The 27,993-nt window shown below is 36.4% G+C and overlaps 1 protein-coding gene across 1 annotated transcript; it reads left to right on the top strand.

The window, feature by feature from the left end:
• Positions 1 to 319: 319 nt before the first annotated feature.
• LOC128204954 (cadherin-23-like) lies at positions 320 to 27,880 on the top strand. The gene is made up of 17 exons (XM_052906352.1): positions 320 to 374; positions 3,202 to 3,378; positions 12,828 to 12,903; positions 14,505 to 14,671; positions 15,580 to 15,750; positions 16,074 to 16,198; positions 16,753 to 16,927; positions 17,762 to 17,920; positions 18,381 to 18,515; positions 18,764 to 18,886; positions 19,514 to 19,699; positions 20,247 to 20,434; positions 20,686 to 20,811; positions 21,060 to 21,180; positions 21,914 to 22,234; positions 22,792 to 22,972; positions 27,718 to 27,880. Exons 1-17 carry the CDS (start codon positions 320 to 322, stop codon positions 27,878 to 27,880), a joined length of 2,649 nt encoding a protein of 882 aa, XP_052762312.1.
• The last annotated feature ends 113 nt before the right edge of the window (positions 27,881 to 27,993 follow it).

Below are 27,993 nucleotides of genomic sequence, written 5' to 3' on the forward strand. Positions count from 1 at the left end.
CACAATTTAAACAATATAAACTGAAACTGAAAAAGAAACATGGAACAACAGCACAAAACTCTACAAAGAACACAGTACACATATACTATATAAAAAACTAGGTTTATGATAATGCTCGAATAATTGCTAGACTATCAATTTTTGTATTTATTTGTGTTCTTGAATACAATATGTTACGTTATTCATACAGTATTTTACCTATTCACGAGTACTTAAATAATCGTTTGTGATATAAGAACTGTGTGTCAAAGCAACTCTTTGTTATCAACTATCAGTGAATTTGCTTTTTTCAGCGGCTGGTTTGTGTGGTAGCAATGATATGGTTGGAGAAAATAACCCTAAAGGAAAAAACCAGAACATCGGTTCAAATACAGGTACATTTGTTAAAACGTATGTATTTTAATGAAAAGGTGAAATGTTAACATTTATGTCAATACTACCCTTCACCAACTGATATAAAACTACCCTTCCTTGGTCAAAATAAATTATTAATTCTCGAATTACGTTGACATATTGTCAAACGGTAGCCCATATATATTAACATATCATACACTTCACAAAATATTTGGATTTAATGTTTGATTGTTAATATTATTTTGCTTTTTAATTATAACGCGTATAATACAATATGCTATGAACATGTTCCCCTTTCAAGTCGGACAGTTTATCTGACCAATACAGTTATTTTGTATGATAATTAACATAATAAGGTGTGTCTCAGCATGATAGTTATTTTGTTTGAATACCAGCCATACAGATAGGACAAACGACTGTTGAATTCATGCCCAGGAACTCACAATGGGAGCTGCCTTATTCAATCATTCCATAATTGTGTTCAATATTCCATAATTATGATTTTACATAGTCAAAATGAAGAGACAGGCGGTTCATGGTGAATTTTCAACAGACCAATTTATTTTTCAAAACATTTCATTACCATAATGAAAACTACAGGTCGAAGCCCAACTAAAAATTAAACGTTGATCAGAGGCATGTGAGGCCCCAAATGACAGTTAACTTTAAATAAAGACACATATGTGAGAACAGTACCTAAATAAATTCATACACTTTATACAGACCACATACGCATCAAATAGCTCTACCGATAAATGATGGGTTTACCGCCTCTAGTTTGGGCTTCTACTAGTTATGCTAGTTTTACTAGTATTGTCAAAAGCTCAAATTGTACCAACTTTTATCAAATATTACAAAATTCAAGTCTTATGATTTAAATCAAGCAATGACATCGGCCTTTTTTGGCGTGCGTCATTGGAAAGTCGGCTTGTACTTTTGAGATTAAACACCCCTATATCTCGCATTGTCAAACGATGAAATCATTAATCTTTTTTTTTTCGTTTGAAGATTAAACGCTCACTTCAATTTAATTTAACCATCTAGAATAGGGTGTCGGTTTCGAACGTTGAAATGATTCGTAAAGTACATTAATATTGCATTCAAACATGTACCCATCTGTATGCTTTAATAAAGGTGTCGTTCAAAGCGTTTAATTACATCGTAAGTCAATATCAATTATCATGAACATTTTATTTAATGCCATTTTTGCAGTGGGTTTTCTTTTGGAAAGACTGAATGAAGCTCAAACAAACCACGTCTTTGTATTCTTTTGTATGAGCTAATTACTCGGTTTATAAAACATCAAGCACTTTATAAAAGTTTAATCTAATGAATCTTAAATCCTTTGTCAGAGCGGCATCTGAAAGCTAATTCCAGTTTAGATGTACTGAATTGCACTGTAAAAAGGCAAATTATATACTAGTTTTTAACCCGAGAAAGAAACGAATTTTGCAATATTCATATAATGAAATGTCACGATTGTTCAATGCTCATTCCTTATATCCGCCCCTGGCTATTGTTTATAAATTAAATTTATGGCATTACTAGTCGACTGCTTGCAAATGGTGTCGAATACAAATCCATGTATAACGTACATCAAGTCAACCGACAAATGTGATGTCCCACGCAGTTATATCATAATCTGCTTAGTCATTATTCTACTAACAAACCCGAAAGAAGTCCCCATCACTTTATGGTATTTTAATTATAGTGATATGGCATTTATTTTTGTCAGGTTATATTCAGACGCATGTAAGGCAATTATGCCAAATATAAATACGCACACTTTAAACTTTAAACAAGCAGAGTCAGTAATTCTTCAGAGTATTTGAATATTAAGCCATAGTAGATTAAACCATGATTAAGTCTATCTTACGTTATGTTGGAAAAAAGTACATTAGTTTCAATTAGAGACTAATCATTAAACGTCTCCCAACGTTGGCTCGTTCTCTTGATGGAACGTTTAAGCACTTCAGGATTTTCCCAAATATGTCAAGAAATTTTGTTAATCACAATTATAAACCCAACACAGATATTGATTTCCATAAAAATAAACAATAAAAAAACATTATTCATCATTCATTATGAAGTGTCATAATACAAAAGAAATCCGATATATATGTTTATAGATACATATACAGTCGAACACGTTGGCTCGATAGCCCAGGCATCGGCCAAAATACCTCGACCCTCAGAATATTCGAGCCAAGCGGGACTGTTTACATTCAGTATATAAAATCGGTCCTTAACATCTATTTCGAGCCAACGAACAATTCGACACAAGCGAATTCGAGCCAACGGGGTTCGACTGTAAGTTTCATTTGTGTTAACGCTTCAGGATAAATACACTGATCAGATTATTATGCGCCTTTATTATTCAATAACCACTGTAAAAGCATAATCTTAAGCAATATCACTATATATTCGAGATAATTTGTTTTTAGATAAATAATATATATGTATATAATTAAATGACAGTTCACTAATAATGCCCCATACCAGATAGCTTAAAGATCCTACCAAACAGAAGAAAGGAAAGGAAGTCTTCGGCCGGAATCTTTATTTGCTAAAACTGAAGTACTAGTGGTAACAGCAATGCTAATCTGGCATACCAATACCCTGCAGCTCCGAAATTGATAATAAAAGAAAACATTTCCTTCTATACAGTTTTGCATTACTTGTTAAAAAAACAGTAAATTAACTCGTATGGTTAACAACTATATGTATAGGGTTTGAAATCAATAACCTCCAATAAACGGCTAAACAAAAAAAAGGAACTGTGCAATCCAAATTAACGTACATTGTCACATTAAAACACGAATTTGCCACTTATTAATCTGTTTGCAGCGTTCGGGTATATGATGGCAGACCCTGATTTTACTTTCGACTGCTGCGGTGTGATCGAGAGTTGGCAAGCCAATTTCGATAACGTTCAGCCAAATACTAGGACTCTGTACTTCCAAGTGTGGCGCCCGACTACAGGATCAGACTTTCGACTCGTCGGGCAGAATTCCGTCTCTGTTTGTATGTAGAACTCTTTGATACAAGTGGCAAAACTATCGACCAGTCTTAATAAAACCCATTTCAAGTTCTAAAATAAGTGGTCGAATTACCAACGTGTCGTGCAGAACTCCTTATATTATGGTTGTATAATATCCATTATCTCAAACATACGTGGTCGAATTACAGACGTGTCGAGCAGAACTCCCTATATTATGGTTGTATAATATCCATTATCTCAAGCATACGTGGTCGAATTACCGACGTGTCGAGCAGAACTCCTTATATTATGGTTGTATAATATCCATTATCACAAACATACATGGTCGAATTACCGACGTGTCGTGCAAAACTTCCTATATTATGGTTGTATAATATCTATTATCTCAAACATACGTGGTCGAATTACCGACGTGTCACGCAGAAATCCAAATATGGTTGTATAATATCCATTATCTCAAACATACATGGTCGAATTACCGACGTGTCGCGCAGAACTCCCTATATTATGGTTGTATAATATCCATTATCTCAAACATACGTGGTCGAATTACCGACGTGTCGTGCAGAACTCCCTATATTATAGTTGTATAATATCCATTATCTCAAACATACGTGGTCGAATTACCGACGTGTCGTGCAGAACTCCCTATATTATAGTTGTATAATATCCATTATCTCAAACATACGTGGTCGAATTACAGACGTGTCACGCAGAAATCCATATATGGTTGTAATATATCCATTATCTCAAACATACATGGTCGAATTACCGACTTGTCGTGCAGAACTCCCTATATTATAGTTGTATAATATCCATTATCTCAAATATACGTGGTCGAATTACAGACGTGTCACGCAGAAATCTATATATGGTTGTATAATGTCCATTATCTCAAACATACGTTGTCGAATTACAGACGTGTCGAGCAGAACTCCCTTTATTATAGTTGTATAATATCCATTATCTCAAACATACGTGGTCGAATTACAGACGTGTCGCGCAGAACTCCCTATATTATAGTTGTATAATATCCATTATCTCAAACATACGTGGTCGAATTACAGACGTGTCGAGCAGAACTCCCTATATTATAGTTGTATAATATCCATTATCTCAAACATACGTGGTCGAATTACAGACGTGTCGTGCAGAACTCCCTATATTATGGTTGTATAATATCCATTATCTCAAACATACGTTGTCGAATTACAGACGTGTCGTGCAGAACTCCCTATATTATGGCTGTATAATGTCCATTATCTCAAACATACGTGGTCGAATTACAGACGTGTCGAGTAGAACTCCCAATATTATGGTTGTATAATATCCATTATCTCAAACATACGTTGTCGAATTACAGACGTGTCGTGCAGAACTCCCTATATTATGGCTGTATAATGTCCATTATCTCAAAGATACGTGGTCGAATTACAGACGTGTCGTGCAGAACTCCCTATATTATGGCTGTATAATGTCCATTATCTCAAACATACGTGGTCGAATTACAGACGTGTCGCGCAGAACTCCCTATATTATAGTTGTATAATGTCCATTATCTCAAACATACGTGGTCGAATTACAGACGTGTCGAGTAGAACTCCCTATATTATAGTTGTATAATATCCATTATCTCAAGCATACGTGGTCGAATTACAGACGTGTCGTGCAGAACTCCCTATATTATGGTTGTATAATATCCATTATCTCAAGCATACGTGGTCGAATTAGAGACGTGTCGCGCAGAACTTCCTATATTATAGTTGTATAATATCCATTATCTCAAGCATACGTGGTCGAACTACAGACGTGTCGAGTAGAACTCCCTATATTATAGTTGTATAATATCCATTATCTCAAGCATACGTGGTCGAACTACAGACGTGTCGAGTAGAACTCCCTATATTATAGTTGTATAATATCCATTATCTCAAGCATACGTGGTCGAATTACAGACGTGTCGTGCAGAACTCCCTATATTATAGTTGTATAATATCCATTATCTCAAACATACGTGGTCGAATTACAGACGTGTCGCGCAGAACTCCCTATATTATAGTTGTATAATATCCATTATCTCAAGCATACGTGGTCGAATTACAGACGTGTCGAGTAGAACTCCCTATATTATAGTTGTATAATATCCATTATCTCAAGCATACGTGGTCGAATTACAGACGTGTCGTGCAGAACTCCCTATATTATAGTTGTATAATATCCATTTTCTCAAGCATACGTGGTCGAATTACAGACGTGTCGAGCAGAACTCCCTATATTATAGTTGTATAATATCCATTATCTCAAACATACGTGGTCGAATTACAGACGTGTCGAGTAGAACTCCCTATATTATAGTTGTATAATATCCATTATCTCAAGCATACGTGGTCGAATTACAGACGTGTCGTGCAGAACTCCCTATATTATAGTTGTATAATATCCATTATCTCAAACATACGTGGTCGAATTACAGACGTGTCGTGCAGAACTCCCTATATTATAGTTGTATAATGTCCATTATCTCAAACATACGTGGTCGAATTACAGACGTGTCGTGCAGAACTTCCTATATTATGGTTATATAATGTCCATTATCTCAAACATACGTGGTCGAATTACAGACGTGTCGCGCAGAACTCCCTATATTATAGTTGTATAATATCCATTATCTCAAACATACATGGTCGAATTACCGACTTGTCGTGCAGAACTCCCTATATTATAGTTGTATAATATCCATTATCTCAAATATACGTGGTCGAATTACAGACGTGTCACGCAGAAATCTATATATGGTTGTATAATGTCCATTATCTCAAACATACGTTGTCGAATTACAGACGTGTCGAGCAGAACTCCCTTTATTATAGTTGTATAATATCCATTATCTCAAACATACGTGGTCGAATTACAGACGTGTCGCGCAGAACTCCCTATATTATAGTTGTATAATATCCATTATCTCAAACATACGTGGTCGAATTACAGACGTGTCGAGCAGAACTCCCTATATTATAGTTGTATAATATCCATTATCTCAAACATACGTGGTCGAATTACAGACGTGTCGTGCAGAACTCCCTATATTATGGTTGTATAATATCCATTATCTCAAACATACGTTGTCGAATTACAGACGTGTCGTGCAGAACTCCCTATATTATGGCTGTATAATGTCCATTATCTCAAACATACGTGGTCGAATTACAGACGTGTCGAGTAGAACTCCCAATATTATGGTTGTATAATATCCATTATCTCAAACATACGTTGTCGAATTACAGACGTGTCGTGCAGAACTCCCTATATTATGGCTGTATAATGTCCATTATCTCAAAGATACGTGGTCGAATTACAGACGTGTCGTGCAGAACTCCCTATATTATGGCTGTATAATGTCCATTATCTCAAACATACGTGGTCGAATTACAGACGTGTCGCGCAGAACTCCCTATATTATAGTTGTATAATGTCCATTATCTCAAACATACGTGGTCGAATTACAGACGTGTCGAGTAGAACTCCCTATATTATAGTTGTATAATATCCATTATCTCAAGCATACGTGGTCGAATTACAGACGTGTCGTGCAGAACTCCCTATATTATGGTTGTATAATATCCATTATCTCAAGCATACGTGGTCGAATTAGAGACGTGTCGCGCAGAACTTCCTATATTATAGTTGTATAATATCCATTATCTCAAGCATACGTGGTCGAACTACAGACGTGTCGAGTAGAACTCCCTATATTATAGTTGTATAATATCCATTATCTCAAGCATACGTGGTCGAATTACAGACGTGTCGTGCAGAACTCCCTATATTATAGTTGTATAATATCCATTATCTCAAACATACGTGGTCGAATTACAGACGTGTCGCGCAGAACTCCCTATATTATAGTTGTATAATATCCATTATCTCAAGCATACGTGGTCGAATTACAGACGTGTCGAGTAGAACTCCCTATATTATAGTTGTATAATATCCATTATCTCAAGCATACGTGGTCGAATTACAGACGTGTCGTGCAGAACTCCCTATATTATAGTTGTATAATATCCATTTTCTCAAGCATACGTGGTCGAATTACAGACGTGTCGAGCAGAACTCCCTATATTATAGTTGTATAATATCCATTATCTCAAACATACGTGGTCGAATTACAGACGTGTCGAGTAGAACTCCCTATATTATAGTTGTATAATATCCATTATCTCAAGCATACGTGGTCGAATTACAGACGTGTCGTGCAGAACTCCCTATATTATAGTTGTATAATATCCATTATCTCAAACATACGTGGTCGAATTACAGACGTGTCGTGCAGAACTCCCTATATTATAGTTGTATAATGTCCATTATCTCAAACATACGTGGTCGAATTACAGACGTGTCGTGCAGAACTTCCTATATTATGGTTATATAATGTCCATTATCTCAAACATACGTGGTCGAATTACAGACGTGTCGCGCAGAACTCCCTATATTATAGTTGTATAATGTCCATTATCTCAAGCATACGTGGTCGAATTACAGACGTGTCGTGCAGAACTTCCTATATTATGGTTGTATAATATCCATTATCTCAAACATACGTGGTCGAATTACAGACGTGTCGCGCAGAACTCCCTATATTATAGTTGTATAATGTCCATTAACTCAAGCATACGTGGTCGAATTACCGACGTTTATAATATCCATTATCTCAAACATACGTGGTCGAATTACAGACGTGTCGCGCAGAACTCCCTATATTATGGTTGTATTATATCCATTATCTCAAACATACGTGGTCGAATTACAGACGTGTCGCGCAGAACTCCCTATATTATGGTTGTATAATATCCATTATCTCAAACATACGTGGTCGAATTACAGACGTGTCGCGCAGAACTCCCTATATTATGGTTGTATTATATCCATTATCTCAAACATACGTGGTCGAATTACAGACGTGTCGCGCAGAACTCCCTATATTATAGTTGTATAATATCCATTATCTCAAACATACGTGGTCGAATTACCGACGTGTCGAGCAAAACTCCCTATATTATGGTTGTATAATATCAAGTATCTCAAACATACGTGGTCGAATTACCGACGTGTCGTGCAGAACTCCCTATATTATAGTTGTATAATATCCATTATCTCAAACATACGTGGTCGAATTACCGACGTGTCGTGCAGAACTCCCTATATTATAGTTATATAATATCCATTATCTCAAACAGAGGTGGTCGAATTACAGACGTGTCGTGCAGAACTCCCTATATTATGGTTGTATAATATCCATTATCTCAAACATACGTGGTCGATTTACATCGCGCAGAACTCCCTATATTATGGTTGTATTATATCCATTATCTCAAACATACGTGGTCGAATTACCGACGTGTCGTGCAGAACTCCCTATATTATAGTTGTATAATATCCATTATCTCAAACATACGTGGTCGAATTACCGACGTGTCGTGCAGAACTTCCTATATTATAGTTGTATAATATCCATTATCTCAAACATACGTGGTCGAATTACAGACGTGTCGAGTAGAACTCCCTATATTATAGTTGTATAATATCCATTATCTCAAGCATACGTGGTCGAATTACAGACGTGTCGTGCAGAATTCCCTATATTATGGTTGTATAATATCCATTATCTTAAACATACGTGGTCGAATTACAGACGTGTCGAGCAGAACTCCCTATATTATAGTTGTATAATATCCATTATCTCAAACATACGTGGTCGAATTACAGACGTGTCGAGTAGAACTCCCTATATTATAGTTGTATAATATCCATTATCTCAAACATACGTGGTCGAATTACAGACGTGTCGAGCAGAACTCCCTATATTATGGTTGTATAATATCCATTATCTTAAACATACGTGGTCGAATTACCGACGTGTCGAGCAAAACTCCCTATATTATGGTTGTATAATATCAAGTATCTCAAACATACGTTGTCGAATTACCGACGTGTCGTGCAGAACTCCCTATATTATAGTTGTATAATATCCATTATCTCAAACATACGTGGTCGAATTACCGACGTGTCGTGCAGAACTCCCTATATTATAGTTATATAATATCCATTATCTCAAACAGAGGTGGTCGAATTACAGACGTGTCGTGCAGAACTCCCTATATTATGGTTGTATAATATCCATTATCTCAAACATACGTGGTCGATTTACAGACGTGTCGCGCAGAACTCCCTATATTATGGTTGTATTATATCCATTATCTCAAACATACGTGGTCGAATTACAGACGTGTCGCGCAGAACTCCCTATATTATAGTTGTATAATATCCATTATCTCAAACATACGTGGTCGAATTACCGACGTGTCGCGCAGAACTCCCTATATTATAGTTGTATAATATCCATTATCTCAAACATACGTGGTCGAATTACCGACGTGTCGTGCAGAACTTCCTATATTATAGTTGTATAATATCCATTATCTCAAACATACGTGGTCGAATTACAGACGTGTCGAGTAGAACTTCCTATATTATAGTTGTATAATATCCATTATCTCAAGCATACGTGGTCGAATTACAGACGTGTCGAGTAGAACTCCCTATATTATAGTTGTATAATATCCATTATCTCAAGCATACGTGGTCGAATTACAGACGTGTCGCGCAGAATTCCCTATATTATGGTTGTATAATATCCATTATCTTAAACATACGTGGTCGAATTACCGACGTGTCGAGCAGAACTCCCTATATTATAGTTGTATAATATCCATTATCTCAAACATACGTGGTCGAATTACAGACGTGTCGAGTAGAACTCCCTATATTATAGTTGTATAATATCCATTATCTCAAACATACGTGGTCGAATTACAGACGTGTCGAGCAGAACTCCCTATATTATGGTTGTATAATATCCATTATCTTAAACATACGTGGTCGAATTACCGACGTGTCGAGCAGAACTCCCTATATTATAGTTGTATAATATCCATTATCTCAAACATACGTGGTCGAATTACAGACGTGTCGAGTAGAACTCCCTATATTATGGTTGTATAATATCCATTATCTCAAGCATACGTGGTCGAATTACAGACGTGTCGCGCAGAACTCCCTATATTATGGCTGTATAATATCCATTATCTCAAACATACGTGGTCGAATTACAGACGTGTCGCGCAGAACTCCCTATATTATAGTTGTATAATTTCCATTATCTCAAACATACGTGGTCGAATTACAGACGTGTCGCGTAGAACTCCCTATATTATAGTTGTATAATATCCATTATCTCAAACATACGTGGTCGAATTACAGACGTGTCGCGCAGAACTCCCTATATTATGGTTGTATAATATCCATTATCTCAAACATACGTGGTCGAATTACAGACGTGTCGCGCAGAACTCCCTATATTATAGTTGTATAATATCCATTATCTCAAATATACGTGGTCGAAATACCGACGTGTCGAGCAGAACTCTCTATATTATAGTTGTATTATATCCATTATCTCAAACATACGTGGTCGAATTACAGTCGTGTCGAGTAGAACTCCCTATATTATGGTTGTATAATATACATTATCTTAAACATACGTGGTCGAATTACCGACATGTCGAGTAGAACTCCCTATATTATGGTTGTATAATATCCATTATCTCAAACATACGTGGTCGAATTACCGACGTGTCGAGCAGAACTCCCTATATTATAGTTGTATAATATCCATTATCTCAAACATACGTGGTCGAATTACAGACGTGTCGAGTAGAACTCCCTATATTATGGTTGTATAATATCCATTATCTTAAACATACGTGGTCGAATTACCGACATGTCGAGCAGAACTCCCAATATTATGGTTGTATAATATCCATTATCTCAAGCATACGTGGTCGAATTACAGACGTGTCGCGCAGAATTCCCTATATTATGGTTGTATAATATCCATTATCTTAAACATACGTGGTCGAATTACCGACGTGTCGCGCAGAACTCCCTATATTATAGTTGTATAATATCCATTATCTCAAACATACGTGGTCGAATTACAGACGTGTCGCGCAGAACTCCCTATATTATGGTTGTATAATATCCATTATCTCAAACATACGTGGTCGAATTACAGACGTGTCGCGCAGAACTCCCCATATTATAGTTGTATAATTTCCATTATCTCAAACATACGTGGTCGAAATACCGACGTGTCGAGCAGAACTCTCTATATTATAGTTGTATTATATCCATTATCTCAAACATACGTGGTCGAATTACAGTCGTGTCGAGTAGAACTCCCTATATTATGGTTGTATAATATACATTATCTTAAACATACGTGGTCGAATTACCGACATGTCGAGTAGAACTCCCTATATTATGGTTGTATAATATCCATTATCTCAAACATACGTGGTCGAATTACCGACGTGTCGAGCAGAACTCCCTATATTATAGTTGTATAATATCCATTATCTCAAACATACGTGGTCGAATTACAGACGTGTCGAGTAGAACTCCCTATATTATGGTTGTATAATATCCATTATCTTAAACATACGTGGTCGAATTACCGACATGTCGAGCAGAACTCCCAATATTATGGTTGTATAATATCCATTATCTCAAGCATACGTGGTCGAATTACAGACGTGTCGCGCAGAATTCCCTATATTATGGTTGTATAATATCCATTATCTTAAACATACGTGGTCGAATTACCGACGTGTCGCGCAGAACTCCCTATATTATAGTTGTATAATATCCATTATCTCAAACATACGTGGTCGAATTACAGACGTGTCGCGCAGAACTCCCTATATTATTGTTAAATGACCTTTATTTCATACATAAGTGGTCAAATTACAGACGCGTCGTTTAGAAATCCATATAGATTTCGATTGTTTAAAGTTCTTTATCTCATTTAATAGTTGTCAAATTACCGACGTGTCTTGCAGTACTCCCTATATGGTAGTATGTTATCCTTTCCGAAATATCTCAGACATAAATTAAGTATACGTGTGTATCGATCAGGGATTTATATTACGGATTTAGCGATGTAATTATATAGTGTACTATTTTATGTCACTTAGTGTGTACTACATATACAATTACTAATCATACAGAAAACACGTTCAAGTGTGCATGTTCAGCTTATGTCTGAACTTTACGGCCCAGTTTCGTCTAGTTATAATCATCACATATCGCAAGGTTTATATTAAACTTCACCGGTGCGCTTCTTGAATCAGCATAACGCGGGCGGGAAAAGCATTCTGTTAGAAACTAGAACTTTTCCAGAAAAGCGTGGTTGTATATATGTTTGGCATTGTTGAAAACAGTCTGTATGCCCTAGGTACTATTTCTAACAAGGTTTCTGTTCAAATTAACATACCATTTAAAATAACTTGTAATATAATCATATTGGGTTAAATACTTTTGCTATAAGATCTGTGTTCGTTTCCCCTCTCAGCTGCGGACGATGAGGTTACATTTTCGATAGCAACGGGAAGTAGGATAACGGTGAAAGCAGACGATCGTATTGGATGGTATGTTAATTAATAATTATAGAAAATTATTTAGCGTTTACTAGTATGCTATCTTATATTGATTGTACATGTGTACCGTTACCTTAATGCAAAACCTGAATAACTAATTATGTTTATACACATATGTATGTTTCCTTGATAAACATACCTAGTTCGTTTATATAGTATAGATGCGTTGTGTTGTGTGTGGTGTTTTGTGCTGTTGTTCCATGTTTCTTGTTTCCATGTGATTTTTTTATATTTTTTGTTGTTCTATGTCTTTGGCGTTCACCCTGTACCATTAAACGGGGTTAATGTTTTAACTTTTGGCTACTGAGCTTGTTTCTGTATTTTTTCACATACGTATTTAAAGATACATTTATTGAGGAACTGCAGTAGGCTGAGGATTTGCATATATTAGTAAAATGAGCAGTTGAGTTAAAAATATTTCGTGAAACGTAACTATGTACGTCATTTAGTTTTAACATTATATATTTTACAACCATTTTGAAGAAAGTTATGGCAACTTTTACTAAGTCACACTCGTGGGCAAGACGTTGCGCGAGTGTGTGGTCATGTGTTGTTTTGAAAACCCAAGTGCCCGGAGAAAATCCACTTTTCTGACTTTGTGACCACTAACCAAACTGAAATGCGCCCAGCTTAGGAATGGAACCCGGGTCGCTTATAGTGAGACGCGACGCGCTAGCCACGGCACTTACCAGACTACCAGCTACGGTATTTCTTTGTTTGTGCGTCATTCTTTTGACCCACCCACTACCAAATATACAACGAACATTTTCGGTGGTTATTATCAGTTTACTAATTAAAAATCCCGGTGGAACCCTGCTCCATAGACTGATCCATGGAGGTAATCAAGATAGTCATTGTTATAATGATGAGTGTGTGATCTGTCTGTGTTGTATGTACGGTGTATCTCTAATTAAGTGTCTGTAAAGCCTTAGCTCTGTGTCTAAACACAGGTTTTTAATAAATCTTAAACAGATATAAGTATTTTTCCTGTAGAATCCATTGTATGGTTATATATGAATTATTTCCGCTCTGACTTTGTATATTTATGTTCTGTGTTGTTTGTTGATGTTTGTGCTGTTGTTCTATATTTTTGGCTTCGACCTCGTGCCACGTTTAAGCTTTCGACTACTGGCCTTGTTTCTGTAGTTTTTCATTTAATTTTTGTTTAATAGGTTTTTAAATAATTTATCACGTGTGTAGCTGCTCGGTAATACCATTGGTTATCTCCAATGAGCGTTTTAAACGTGAAAGCTGCACGAACTCCCTAATGATAAAGCAAACAAGTATCCATTTTTGCGGGTCCTAGTGATTACAAATGTTTCGTAATCTCTATTAGGGTAAACAGAGTATATTTTGACTTTTATATTAAGAATTGTGTAAAAGTTTAAGCAACATGTATGCTATGAAAAGTATTGCATTCGTATGCTCATAATTACCATAACAGCTTTTAAAAAGTTTTGCATCCTGTGAAGGTCGCTTTGACCTTCTCTTAATCAACAACGTAGGGGTTCGAACTCACGATATCCTGGGGGAAAAAAGCTTGCCCTTTATACCACTTAACCACTCTCTCGCCTCTGAAAATTAACCCTCAGGTGGACTGACGGAGCGGACATTATAACTTACAAGACCGGCGGCGGTGAGGATGATCAGAATCATTTTATGGCCTTAACTTCGACAACTGTTGGGAACATAGTGGACTGGAGTGGTGCAATTTTTGAGGATGAACGCACATATGGGATTAGAGCGGATCTTAACCCGAGTAAGTCGATTAGATAGTACTTAATGTAGGCTATTCGCGGTAGTAATATGTACTGAAAAAATGCATTGTACATACTATTATAAAATGACAAATTATCTCAACCCGAATGAGTACGAAGTCACTACATCATACGGGACAAGAGCGGATGTAAATCTGAGTAACAGTGGAGGATAACTGATCATCCACAGTAAAGATTGGTATATTGTTTTTTTGCTATCAGCTTAGAAATCACTTGGACTTAAATCACATGCCCAAAGAGATTCATAAAGCACTGATGAAATGCACTGTAATTGTTCGTGATGTGTGCTATAGAATGTAATGTTACAATTTTAAGGATGTGATAAAGTAAGTAGTCAATTATATTCATTTTTGAGTTGTTTAAACTGAAATTGGAAATATTTGATAAATTTTGACAAAATAATAAACAATTTTGCTAACTTTGACCAAACAAAGCAATCAAAAAAAATATGCAAATTAAATACATACTGTTGGTTGACCTTTTACTTAATGAAGGCATACTGACGTTACCAGACTGCAAAATAAAAGTGTTCATTTAATAAATAAACATTTCAAAACCTTAATTAGTGTTTTGCAATTTAAGCCTTAATACTTTTCCAGTAAATTCTGCATTTACTCTTTAAATGAAAAGGAAAGCTTGAAGCTCGAGGTACATTATAAAAATTGTTACCATTCGGTTATGTGGGTTGGATTAACCAGTTTCTTACTTTACGGAAAAATGGGATACCATATATACATTTATATGGACTGTCAAATTGTAATAAGTTACAACCATGCATTTGTTATTTGCTATTGAAAGGTTAAAGGATGGCAAATGCATTAAGCTGAAAAGTGCATTCGTTTAAATGCAATTTTCCGAGTGTTTAAAAGGCCATATGTATCATTTTCAGACAATGATCCCTCTTTTACCAACCTTCCTGGATCAACGTCCATTACCAATGCCGCCGCCGCAAGTACGAATCTAGTAACAATTACCGTCACAGACACGGACTCCTATGACGTGGACACACTTGATGTCACTATGACGACAAACGTCAGATATTCTTTTGATACAACCACAAGTAGGTTATTGTTTAGGAGTTTGATAGTGTTTCGTCTACAAACATAGTAGTTGAAGCTGATACCATAACACAATCATTTTCTCTCGGAATTATATTATTACACCACAAATTTTATAGAAAAGGACTTAATAAAACTGAATATTTCATTCAACAATGTGTAAGTTCTATAACAAAGGCAATACAAAATTATAATCAAAATCAAACAGCTTTTAATGGTCCATATAAAAGTTCAGATATTTATTGTGTATCAAATGACTTAGTGTCTTAGCAATTACATTTTCCAATCGACACATGTATCAAATGTAATCAAATCTTTCTCTCAGAGATTTTAACAACAGCAAGCAGTTTTACTAACGTTGGATCAACACAGGACAAGCTTGTGTTTCGAGTTGTTGACCAGTGTGATAACACAGCATCAGCTACATTTACTGTCACAATTACCAACGATGTAAGTGAAACTGGTTTTTCACTCAGTCTTTCAGTTGCGGCTTTAAGTTTTGGAACTAAAACATTGACAAAGATATATTCTCTCAGTACTAGTAAATTGGACTCAATCAATGTGGTACATGAGTGTTAATACAGTTAATGCATACGTATTGAAACTGTTAGTTATGGTGATGAAATACAATGTACAAGTTTAAAAGTCAGATCTTTGTGTAGATGATTGATAATTGGTCCTCTTTCCTTTGACCTGATTTGATTGATTGATCAATTGACATTTCAACTTATCATTATTATCTATTATGAGACATTGGTGATGATAAAACCTTCATATCCAAGCAATTGAATATGATTTTGAAAGGGGATTGCTTGCTGTTTTATACTACATACAATGAACAGTATTGCAACAGGCAACAATGATAAAACAAATTGTGATGGTTTTATTAATTAAAAATACATCCTTAAACCAAATTTCAAAATCATGCTGTTCAATAAAAGGCCCAATTATGTTCACTTAACTGCGGTACATCGGATACTTTTAAGCTATGTTTAACTCCTCAGCCGCCAGAAATACAGAACCTCCCCGCAGCCGAATCACTCAGTGAAGACGTTACTGCCGAGACGCTTATATTCACCATAACCGCCACTGATTCAGCTAACGACGTTACATGTTCCCTTGCAACTGGGGTCTCAGCCACGTTACCCTTCCTGGTCAAGCAGATACCGTCATCAACGGGTATGTGAAAATGCATTTTAATGGTTTTTAAAAAAACGTCAAGGGTGAAGCACTTTAGGTTGTTTCAGTTTCAAATTGTGATCAAGCTGGTGCGTTTTATGTATTTGATAATACAAATAAGAAGGACATCTGGTCTATAGTCAAACTCAATTAGTCATTGCTACTAACATCAAACGCAATGGAGGTTGGGAAACGAGCAATTCATTTTAAACAAGAACAATATTTTTAAAGTTACAGTTCTACATAAGATATTTGAAATCATTAATGCGTAGTTTTAGATAGTTAGAAACAATAATACCCAAATATTCACTAAACAACTTTACTTAATATTTTGTCCGCAGAGTCAATTCTACAAGTACTTTTGAAAACATCATTTTCAGAATAATTCCAAAGTAAGGTTGAAATCGAACCTTTGCATTATATTTTGAATAAATTCGAGACTAAAGAAGTGTTTAGCACTGCTCAAACACCTTTAAAGAATTTACTTTTCTCAGAAATATTAGTCTGACCAATGACCAATGATCAGATAAGTGTGCACAACTATATACAAATAAAAATGCTCCAAAAAATTCTTACACCTCTCAATTACTTTCTCTGAAATTCTAAAATTTATTATTTATTTTACAACATTTTAATATGGAATAATAGGAATTTCTAGAATATTGTGAAATAATTCAAATAAATACATTTTAAAAATATCATAGGTCAAACTTGATGAATCTAGGTCACCTAACAATGAAACTATATTATTAAACAATAAATGTTGCATTTAAAATACATATACATCTACATAATATTCAAATTACTCAAGATGTTTATTTCATGATATTTCAGATTATGGAATTTACAGCAAGTCTAATCCGGGCTTTGATTATGCAGCTACAAGCTCTTATGCTTTCGACATCGACTGTTCGGATGGATTTGCCTCGGATAAAGAAGAGTTCACCGTCTATCTTGTAAAAAACGCTGCTCCAGTTTTTGTCAATCTGCAAAGTTAGTATTTATTTATCGATTCAGAACTTTTATGTTGCCCGAAATTTCCAAAATTACAACAATTGAATCTGGAGGGAATTGATAACTAAGCGATCAATTCACATCGAGTAAGTATTTAAGCGATACCACTGTACAAACTCATGAATTGCAACTCATCTCACATACAAGGTGTATTTGAAACATATAAATGAGCAGTTTTAATTATTATTATTTGAAGTGAACATTCAATTGACATAATATGCAGAGAAATGTTTTCAACGTCAATCCAAATGTTGACTGAAGTACTTAAAATGTTTATAGCTGTCACTTTTGTGTCAACATATATAATACTTGTCAATTTTAAAATTGCTTTAAAGTAAACAGAGGTTTATGTTCAGAAAGTACATGATAAATCTTACTTTTTATTTAATCTAAGTATTCTGAATTGTTAATTTACTCCAAGCATGCATACACATTTTAGACTCTACGACCATATCCACGACCGTTCTGGTAGGAACAACCGCGTTTACCGTCCTGGTGACCGATGCTGAAGGGGACGATTTGACTTTCACTATGACATGTATCCCAGTCTCATGCCCTTTCACAATCTTCAACTGTACGGCTGTGTATTTCACTGATAATTGTAGCTAAATAATGAATTATAACGTATTATGATTACATTAAAAATACTATGGTACATTAATGTAGATCAGTTCGAAACAAAAGAGTACAAAAAACTACATGCAGATTAAAAAACAATGGATTGTTGTGTCATTGCTTGATAGAAATATATCCTGTAAAATAATGATGTTTTAAATGTAAATGCAAAACCATTAACTATTCACTATTTATTTATGTTCATAGCGGGCGAGATTCAAATCAACACTGACTTAACTGGACACACGACGGTGGGATATGACCTAGAAATCACTGTTGCCGATTCAAAGAACACGGTTGGGCCTAGTCTCCTTACTATTACGTTAGCGGGTAAGAGTAACATGTTTATTTAATGACTGCTGCGCTGTATATACGAAGTATACATTCAGATCGAGTAAGTAATCGTGTTAAAGAAAGATACGAGGGCTGTCCCACTAAATCGTAGACTTTGTTGATAAAAAAATTATACAACGTCACATATGAAAAATGCTTTGCATCTAATTTATTTTTTATATAACAAATAAAAAATAAAATCAAGAAAATATGAATCGTCATTGTTTAGTATAGATTTCATACAGTGTTTTTAATGTACACGTATACCTTACTAGCGCAGTCTGATAAACAAACGTTAGAAAATTCATTAGTTCTGATAAAAGTGTTCTGAGAAGACATTTGCGTCAATTTCCCCGGGAAAACGTCATATCATATAACGACGCCGTTATTTGACGTCATCATATTTGTCGCCTCGTAATGTCGAACCTGTGTGTCATAAATGAGTGTCTTGATCATTGAATACCGTAAAGTTGAGGCATGTGCAAGACGGGTGTTGATAGTTTCTCTCCAAATGCTTTGTTACTGTTTCAAAGATCCGTATTATGCTTGAATGCATGCGTTTATGAACACAGGGTGCTATCTATTTGGATTATTTCTTATATTTTATATTTCTTTTGTTAACAGATATAAACGACCCCGTTGTTTTGACCAATCTTCCATCCGCTGTAACGATCACCGAAAACGTTGCTGTAGGAACGTCAGTGTTCGATGTCTCCTATTCTGACGTCGATGTTTTACAAGCACACACGTTTGCTATCACCAGCTCATCGCCTATAAGCGGCACTGGATACTTCACGATTGACAGTGATAGTAAGTATTTATATGTTTCGATTGATATTTTGTACTTTTACCATCATTTTTCTAAAAACAAATAAGAGCATTACCACCACGTACGATAAATTGCTTGATTTCAGCTATTCATTTTTACGTTAACATGCGTATGTGTGTGTGTGTGTGTGTGTGTGTGCGTGCGTGCGTGCGTGTGTGCGTCCGTGCGGGTGAGTGTGCCTGTGCGTGTGTGTGTGTGTGTGTGTGTTATTCCAATATCTCACTGTTTCCAGTTATCTGTCTAACTACTTGGTTTGTCCCGGAGGAGGCAAATGCTTTTCAAAAATGTAAATAAGCTTTGAATTTTTACATTCATTAAACAAATGGAAATATACCTGCTCAGCTTTGAAAGGTTTTGTACAGCATTACACTGAACGTTTAAACTGCCAAATATTGATAAAAATGGAAAATTGACGCTAAGGTCTACAGTCCCCCAGAAGTTTATAAATTGCAATGATGTTTAGCATATTACAGTTGAAGGCATATATTGACGCTTGTTGTCATCGAATTGAAAACGAGTTTCTTTCAGCTGGGAGCATAACAACATCAGCACTTATTGACTATGAGACCATTGCTGCATCATCGTTTACGTTAACTGTAACCGTGGCAGACCCTGTGACATCAGACACAGGGGATTTGACCGTTAATATAGCAAACGAAAACGAGGCACCGTCGTTTGGTCAGGCTAGTTACAGTCTCTCTGCTGAAGAAGGCAACGTGCGTATTACTGTATTAAGCGATATAAGTCTTAACAAACTTTTAAAAGATATATGTCTGAGCAACATTGCAAATACTTTACATAATGATATTGACAATCTTCATATGGTTCAGGAGCAAAATAAAGTTCGTGGATTATCCTGGAAACTCAATACATTTGCATATACTTTAGTTATAGTCAAGATTAACAAAGAAAAGAGCTGATGCGATAACAGACAATTTCTTATTTCTTTTCATTTTTCTCTATCAAGGCTGGCACTGTTATTGGTACACCCTCGTTTGGATTAACAGACCCTGACACTGGCGATTCGATGAAATTAGTATTGGATTGTGGGGAGCAGACAGGCTATTTCTATATGCACCCAACAAGCGGGCAGGTATAATTCGGTAATCGTATGTTATTGCGACGTATACATTTGATACAAACCGATCAAAATTTTCAATAATCTTGACATACTCAATTCATTAATATTATTACACATACGAGTAAGTTTGCGTACTGATTTGATTTCTTACTTCCTCATATAATCATATAGTTCTGAAATTCTTCGAAACATAGCTGAAATAAAATAGAAAACAAGAACAGGTAACCAAAGATGTATTTACAAGTTTTATTTACTCATAGGTAAACTTCCAGTCCAACTACGACCTTGATGTCAATGCCCTCCCTACATCCGTTCCCTGCACAGTGACTGTAACAGATAACGGGGAATTAACAGACACTGCCACCCTGACCATTACGATCAGTAAGCATTTAACTTCTTGTTTGTCGGGACAAAAAATGTATCCAAATTTATTATTACACCTACATCAAATGTTAAGAATTAGTAATTATTACAACCTTTTCTCATGTGTTAACATAGTTTTGATTGTATTGTTCTGCTCTTGAAGTGATGTTGTGAGCCATGTTGGTTACAGTATACCTGTCATAGAAATGAACAAAATTGATGCAGGCTGGTTCTATACATATCTAATTTGTATATGTCGCACGTGATAAACCCAAACTATTTTACGTCACGTGACTTATCATTGTAATATTTCATATAGTTTTTACTTGGTATTCTGTTATTTTCAATGTAAGAAAAACATATAACGTTCGTGTATTCTGGTTTTTCGTGGTCAGAGTCTTATCAAAATAATATTATGAACAATCTACATAATGTAAATGCATAAACGGTATGATCTCAATGCAGCTGCAGTCGATAAATATTTTTTATTAGATTCCTCACGATTCAATGAATTATATGTTACATAAATTGCATTTGAATGTATTGCATATTGCACTAGATGAATAGTGTTCAAACGTTTGAACCAAAATATTTGGCATATTAAAAATTAAATTTGCGGCAAAAAGCACAAAAAACAATGTGCCGAGCACTTATTTTCTCGATGTAAAATTTACGTTATAACCTTCAAAGAAATGTTGTAATAATATATCAAAACATTGTAACTGAACCATGCACATTTTACTTTTTACAGACGATATAAACGACAACGTTCCAACTTTTTCTCCGCTGTCTTACACGTTCTATATTAGTTATTACACTATCGCCGGTGCAAGCGTCGGAGCGGTAACGGCAACGGACAATGACGCGGGAGCTTACGGTGTGTTGACTTACACCCTTGACCAGACTGGTCTAAGAGAAGAGTATTTTGCGATAGATTCCACAGGGCTGATAACCACTAAGGTTCAGCCATCTACTGGTTCGTTAGGCTACGGTACATCTGTAACAATTTCTGCAAAGGCATCAGATGTTGGTGGAAATGAAGATTCAGCCACTGTGGTTATTATCATATCCGGTACGTGGACGTTGACACGACTTAACATGTCGTCTTTTATCTAAGTATGTTGTGTACATTTGATCACTTATTATAGTGTGGTAGTTCTTCCAAAAACCGTTTTCGCTGCTGATTGAGTGTTTGCACAAACTTGATGAAGTCAAAAATAATAATATTCTTTCGTAAAAAGTAATCAACAACTTTGCACATGATTAAGAGTTGTTTAGGAAGGTCAAAGTTTCAAACAATCGTCTTCTAGAACTAAGTTTAATGTGGAAATATTTTTTTACATCAACTGAAAGTATCTTCCACTCTCTAAATGCATTAAACATGTGGCAAATTAAAGAAGAGTGATAAATATTAAATTAATTAATGATCATACAAGAATAATATCATTACAATTTTCGTCCTATATTAATGACGCCCGAACTATTATTATAAAAATACCAAGCCAAAAACACATCCTTTTTCAAACAAATTATTATATGTTTTCTTAAGAACTACAACAGTCAAAGACGTTTTGGACTTGAAACTAATCCGCATTCCAATAAATAACACGATTTCTCCTTTCATGTAAGACACTACAACAACCAGCACGACAACGACCACAGACCGATACAGAACGTTTATGGAAGACAGTAAGAACGTGGCATGGGTGGTTGTCGCTGGAGTGCTTGCATTAGGTTGTCTAGTGGCGATGGTGTATGTGCTGGCTACTTGTAGGGGAGAGAACGGATGTTCGCAATTCATGCGAACATGGTATGAAATTGCGTACATTTTAATGCTTTCAATCATATAGAAAGGCTGTTTGAAAGTTGGTTTCTGAGCATTCATGTCAAACGCAGATAAAAGGTATTTTTCAATTTAAATATCAATATAACTTTAAAATGTCACTAATTGTAACATGTTCATAACACGGGCGACTGAATCACTCTTTAAACTTATTGTCTATATCTTGGTTTTATCAGGTTTTAATCTGAAATAGGACGAGTGTCAATATAATTCAGAAGCCCTTTTTAGGAGCTTGTCTCAAATACATACGTAGCTGCTACAAAACGTGTGCAAATTGTTCTTATGTTATTCTCTTCTTGATCGTTGTAACATGACGTACGTAGCTTTAAAAGGTCGTATGTAAAAAGTCAATTTTGCTTTTCTCTTCTTGATTTTGGATCCATGACGTACGTAGCTGCAACAGGACGAGTGTAAATAGTTATGCCCCCCTTCGAAGAAGAGGGGTATATTACTTTGCACATGTCGGTCGGTAGGTCGGTCGGTATGTCGGTCGGTATGTCGGTCGGTCGGTCGTCCGTCGGTAGACCAAAGCATGTCCGAGTGATAACTCAACAATTCCTGGACGTATGCTCATCAAACTTGACAAAAAGGTTAGGCCTGACCAGTAGATGACCCCTATTGATTTTAGGGCTCATCGGGTCAAAGGTAAAGATCACAGAGACCTTTAATGGTAAAATAATTTTAAAGCTTGTCCAAGTGCTAACTCAACAATGCCTAAACCTATAGTCATCAAACTTGATATGGAAGTTTGGCCTAAGCAGTAGATGACCTTGGATGGTATAAGGTTGTCCGAGTTATAACTCTACAATGCCTGCACCCATGGCCCTCGTAATTGGATTGGAGGTTGAGCCAGATCAGTAGCTGACCCATATTGTTTTTGGGGCTCATCGGGTCAAAGGTCAAGGTCACACTGACCTTAAATGGTGAAAGGTTGTCCGAGTTATAACTCTACAATGCCTGCACCCATGGCCCTCGTAATTGGATTGGAGGTTGGGCTAGACCAGTAGCTGACCCATATTGTTTTTGGGGCTCATCGGGTCAAAGGTCAAGGTCACACTGACCTTAAATGGTGAATGGTTGTCCGAGTTATATCTCGACAATGCCTGCACCCATGGCCTCTGTACTTGGCTTGGAGGTTGGGCCTGACCAGTAGATGACCTATATTGTTTTTGGGGCTCATCGGGTCAAAGGTCAAGGTCACAGTGATCTTAAATGGTAAAATGTTGTCCATGTGATAACTCGACAATGCCTGCACCCATAGCCCTCAAACTTGACTTGGAGGTTGGCACTGACCAGTTGATGACCCCTATTGATTTAAGGGGTCATTGACCAAAGGTCAAGGTCACAGTGATCTTGAATGGTATAAGGTTGTCTGTGTGATAACTCGAAAATGCCTGCACCTATGGCCCTCAGACTTGACTTGGAGATTGGACCTAACCAGTATATGACCCCTATTGCTTTTGGGGCTTATCGGGTCAAAGGTCAAGGCCACCGTGACCTTGAATGAATAAAGATTGTTTGTGTGATAACTCGACAATGCCTGCACCCATGCCCATTAACTTGACTTGGAGGTTGGGCCTGACCAGTAGATGGCCCCTATTGATTTTAGGGGTCCTTGGCCAAAGGTCAAGGTCACAGTGACTTTGAACGATAAAAGGTTGTCAGAGTGATAACTCAACAATGCCTTCCTCCATGGCCCTCAAACTTGACTTGGAGGTTGGGCCTGACCAGTAGATGACCCCTTTTGTTTTGGCGGGTCATTGGGCCAAAGGTCAAGGTCATAGTGACCTTGAAGGCAAACTTAACAATTCCTGGACCTATGGTCATCAAACTTGATATAAATGTTGGGCCTGACCCTTAGATGACCCCTTTTGACTTTGGGGGTCATCGGATCAAGGTCAAGGTCACAGTAACCTTGAATGCAAAAAGGTTAACAAATCTTCTTGCAGTTATATCTCAACAATGCCTGAACCTATGATCATCAAACTTGACATGGAAGTTGGGCCAGACCAGGAGATGACTTTAATTGATTTAGGAGTAATTTGGTCAGGTTCACAGTGACCTTGAATGCGAAAAGTTACAAGTGATAATTCAACAATGCCTGCACCCATGGCCCTCAAATTTGACTTGGAGTTGTGTCTTAACTGTAGATGACCCAAATGATTTTAGGGGTCATCGGGTCAAAGGTTAAGGTTACAGTGACCTTGAACGATAAAATGCTTGTCTGTGTGATAATTTGTCAATGCCTGCACCCATGGCCCGCAAACTTGACGTTTAGATTTTTGGTGACCTCGCTGATGACCCATTTGGATTTTGAGGCCAAAGGTCATGGTCATAACACACTCTAACCTCAAATTTTGAATAGTCATAATCTTAAAACTGCCTCAACGGCATCCAATGTCAGTGACAAATCAGCTGTCATTTCCGTCCATGCATATATCATTCAATTGTCCATATAATCCTGACAACATGGCGTTCAGGGGGGGGGGGGGAGCATAATGCTTGAAAAACATCTCTTGTTTATTTCTGTCTTCCCTTCTTGATCGTGGTTTCATGGTGTACGTAGCTGCAACAGGACGAGTGAAATATTTCATTTTTGTCTTTCCTTCTTGATCGTGGTTGTTCAATGATGTTTTAAGCTGCAACAGGACGAGTGAAATAGTTCATTTCGCTCTTTTCTTCTTGATCGTGGTTCCATGATGAAAATATCTTTAACAAGATGAGTGAAAATAGTTGATTTTGCTCCTCTTCGCTTGATCGTGGCTGTATGATGTACGTAGCTGCAACAGGACGAGTGTAAATAGTTCATTTTGGTCTTTCCTTCTTGATCTTGGTTCTATGACGTACTTATCTACAACAGAATAAGAGTAAATGGATCATTTCAACAGGACGAGGAGTAAATAGTTCATTTCGCTCTTTTCTTCTTGTTCGTGGTTCCATGATGAAAATATCTGTAACAGGATGAGAGTAAATAGTTCGATTCGCTCCTCTTTGATTGATCGCGGTTGTATTATGAACGTAGCTACAACAGGACGAGTGTAAAAAGATAAAAAAAAAATTATTGATCGTGGATCCAATGGTGTACGTAGCTGCAACAGGACAAGTGTAAATAGTTTTTTGGGGTCTTCCCTTCTTGAGCGTGGATCCATGATGTCAGTAACTGCAACAGGACAAGTATAAATAGTTAATTTCGCTCTTTTCTTCTTGATCGTGGTTCCGTAATGAAAACATATGTAACAGGATGCGTGTAAATAGTTCATTTGGCTCCTATTCGCTTGATCGTGGCTGTATGATGTATGTAGCTGCAACCACAGTGGCTTGATGACAAAGGCTCATTAAGATCACAATAAATAATTTCAACTAGCCAAAATTATATTTTATACATACTTGAACATGTATAGCATTAAAACAATACATTGCCATAAACATAAAATAAAATGTGACAAAAAATACCCTATACTGTAATATGAAACAAGTGAGGAATGTTCGCCCGGCGAAAATGTAAACAAAGACCAATTCTCGTTGAAAATTATAACTTCTTCGTAAGCTACAAACAAAATACCTGGCTCATAGATGCAGTGGCTTGTTATATACACATTAAAACCGGTATTCTTGTCGAGAGAAACAGTATATAACGAAAATGCTTCAAAAAACGAATTATCACAAGCGCTAGCCAGACATTGTTTGGCCAAATGACGTGGTATCCGGCTCCCCTTCATCGATTAGCGAAAGCGGTCGAAGGGCGGGAACTACCGGAACACCCAATCCTTTTCCGATGGTTCCCGTCCTTCGGCCGCTTTCGCTAATCGATTAAGGCGAACCGGGTATTACGTCATTTTGACAGAACAATGTCTGGATAGCACTTGTGATAATTCGCATTTTGAAGCATTTTCATCGTATACTGTTTCTCTCGACAAGAATACCGGTTTTAACGTGTATAAAATGGGCCACAGCATCTATGACATAGATATTTTGTTTGTAGCTTACGAAGAAGTTATAATTTTCAACAAGAATTGGTCTTTGTTTACATTTTCGCCGGGCGAACATTCTTCACTTGTTTCATATTACAGTATAGGGTATTTTTGAATTTTGTCAAATCTCATTTTAAGTTTATGGCAATGTATTATATTGATGATATACATGTTCAAGTATGTATAAAATATAATTTTGGCTAGTTGAAATTATTTATTGTGACTTTAATGAGCCTTTGTCATCAAGCCACTGTGGCTGCAACAGGACGAGTGAAACAGTTCAGTATGGTCTTCCCTTCTTGATCGTGGTTGTTCCATGATGTATATAGCTGCAACAGGACGAGTAAAATAGTTTAAAAGTTCTTCTTCTCTCGATCGTGGTAGCATGACGTACGTAGCTGGAACAGAAGATCTGTAAATAGTTCATCTTGTTCTTCTCCTATTGGCCATGGTACCATGACGTCAGTAGCTGTAACATGATGAGTGTAAATATATCTCAAGATATTCTCCTCTTGATCGCGGATCCATGACGTACGTATCTACAACAAGACGTCTGTAAATAGTTCACTTTGCTCTTCTCTTATTGATCGTGTTTCCATGATATTTGTAGCTGTAACAGTACCTGTGTAAATAGTTTATTTAAGCTCTTCTCTGTTTGATCTTTGTTTCATGATGTAAACAGGACGAGTGTAAATGTTTCATAACCTTTTTATTTTGATCATGGTTCCATTACAAATGTAGCTGCAATACTTCGAAACGTCTGAAGCGCAACACCTACATGCCTCGCAATTACGATTTTCAACGTGAAAGGCGTGAAGTCCGGCAGACGTCTAACAGTATTGTGTCCCCAAGAGCAGTCAATGTGAAGCAATCTTGTAAGTACTCAACCAAAGAAGAGCATTAACAGAAAAAATGTTTTCTAATTTATATTTCGAGTATTAAGAAAAGTGGTTAAAGGCCCTGTTTGAAATGATTTTATAGACTTCAGATACAACTGGCATTTTTACATTTCCATCA

Source organism: Mya arenaria, chromosome 10 (genome assembly GCF_026914265.1).
Source record: "Mya arenaria isolate MELC-2E11 chromosome 10, ASM2691426v1".
NCBI classification, from domain to species: domain Eukaryota; kingdom Metazoa; phylum Mollusca; class Bivalvia; order Myida; family Myidae; genus Mya; species Mya arenaria.

Bases quoted from the DNA above. Each gene is read 5' to 3' on its own strand.
- LOC128204954 (XM_052906352.1), top strand. From the start codon at position 320: ATGGTTGGAGAAAATAACCCTAAAGGAAAAAACCAGAACATCGGTTCA. The intron at 375-3,201 runs GTACATTTGTTA...ATCTGTTTGCAG, and splicing joins GAACATCGGTTCAAATACAG to CGTTCGGGTATATGATGGCA. The intron at 17,921-18,380 runs GTTAGTATTTAT...TACACATTTTAG, and splicing joins AGTTTTTGTCAATCTGCAAA to ACTCTACGACCATATCCACG.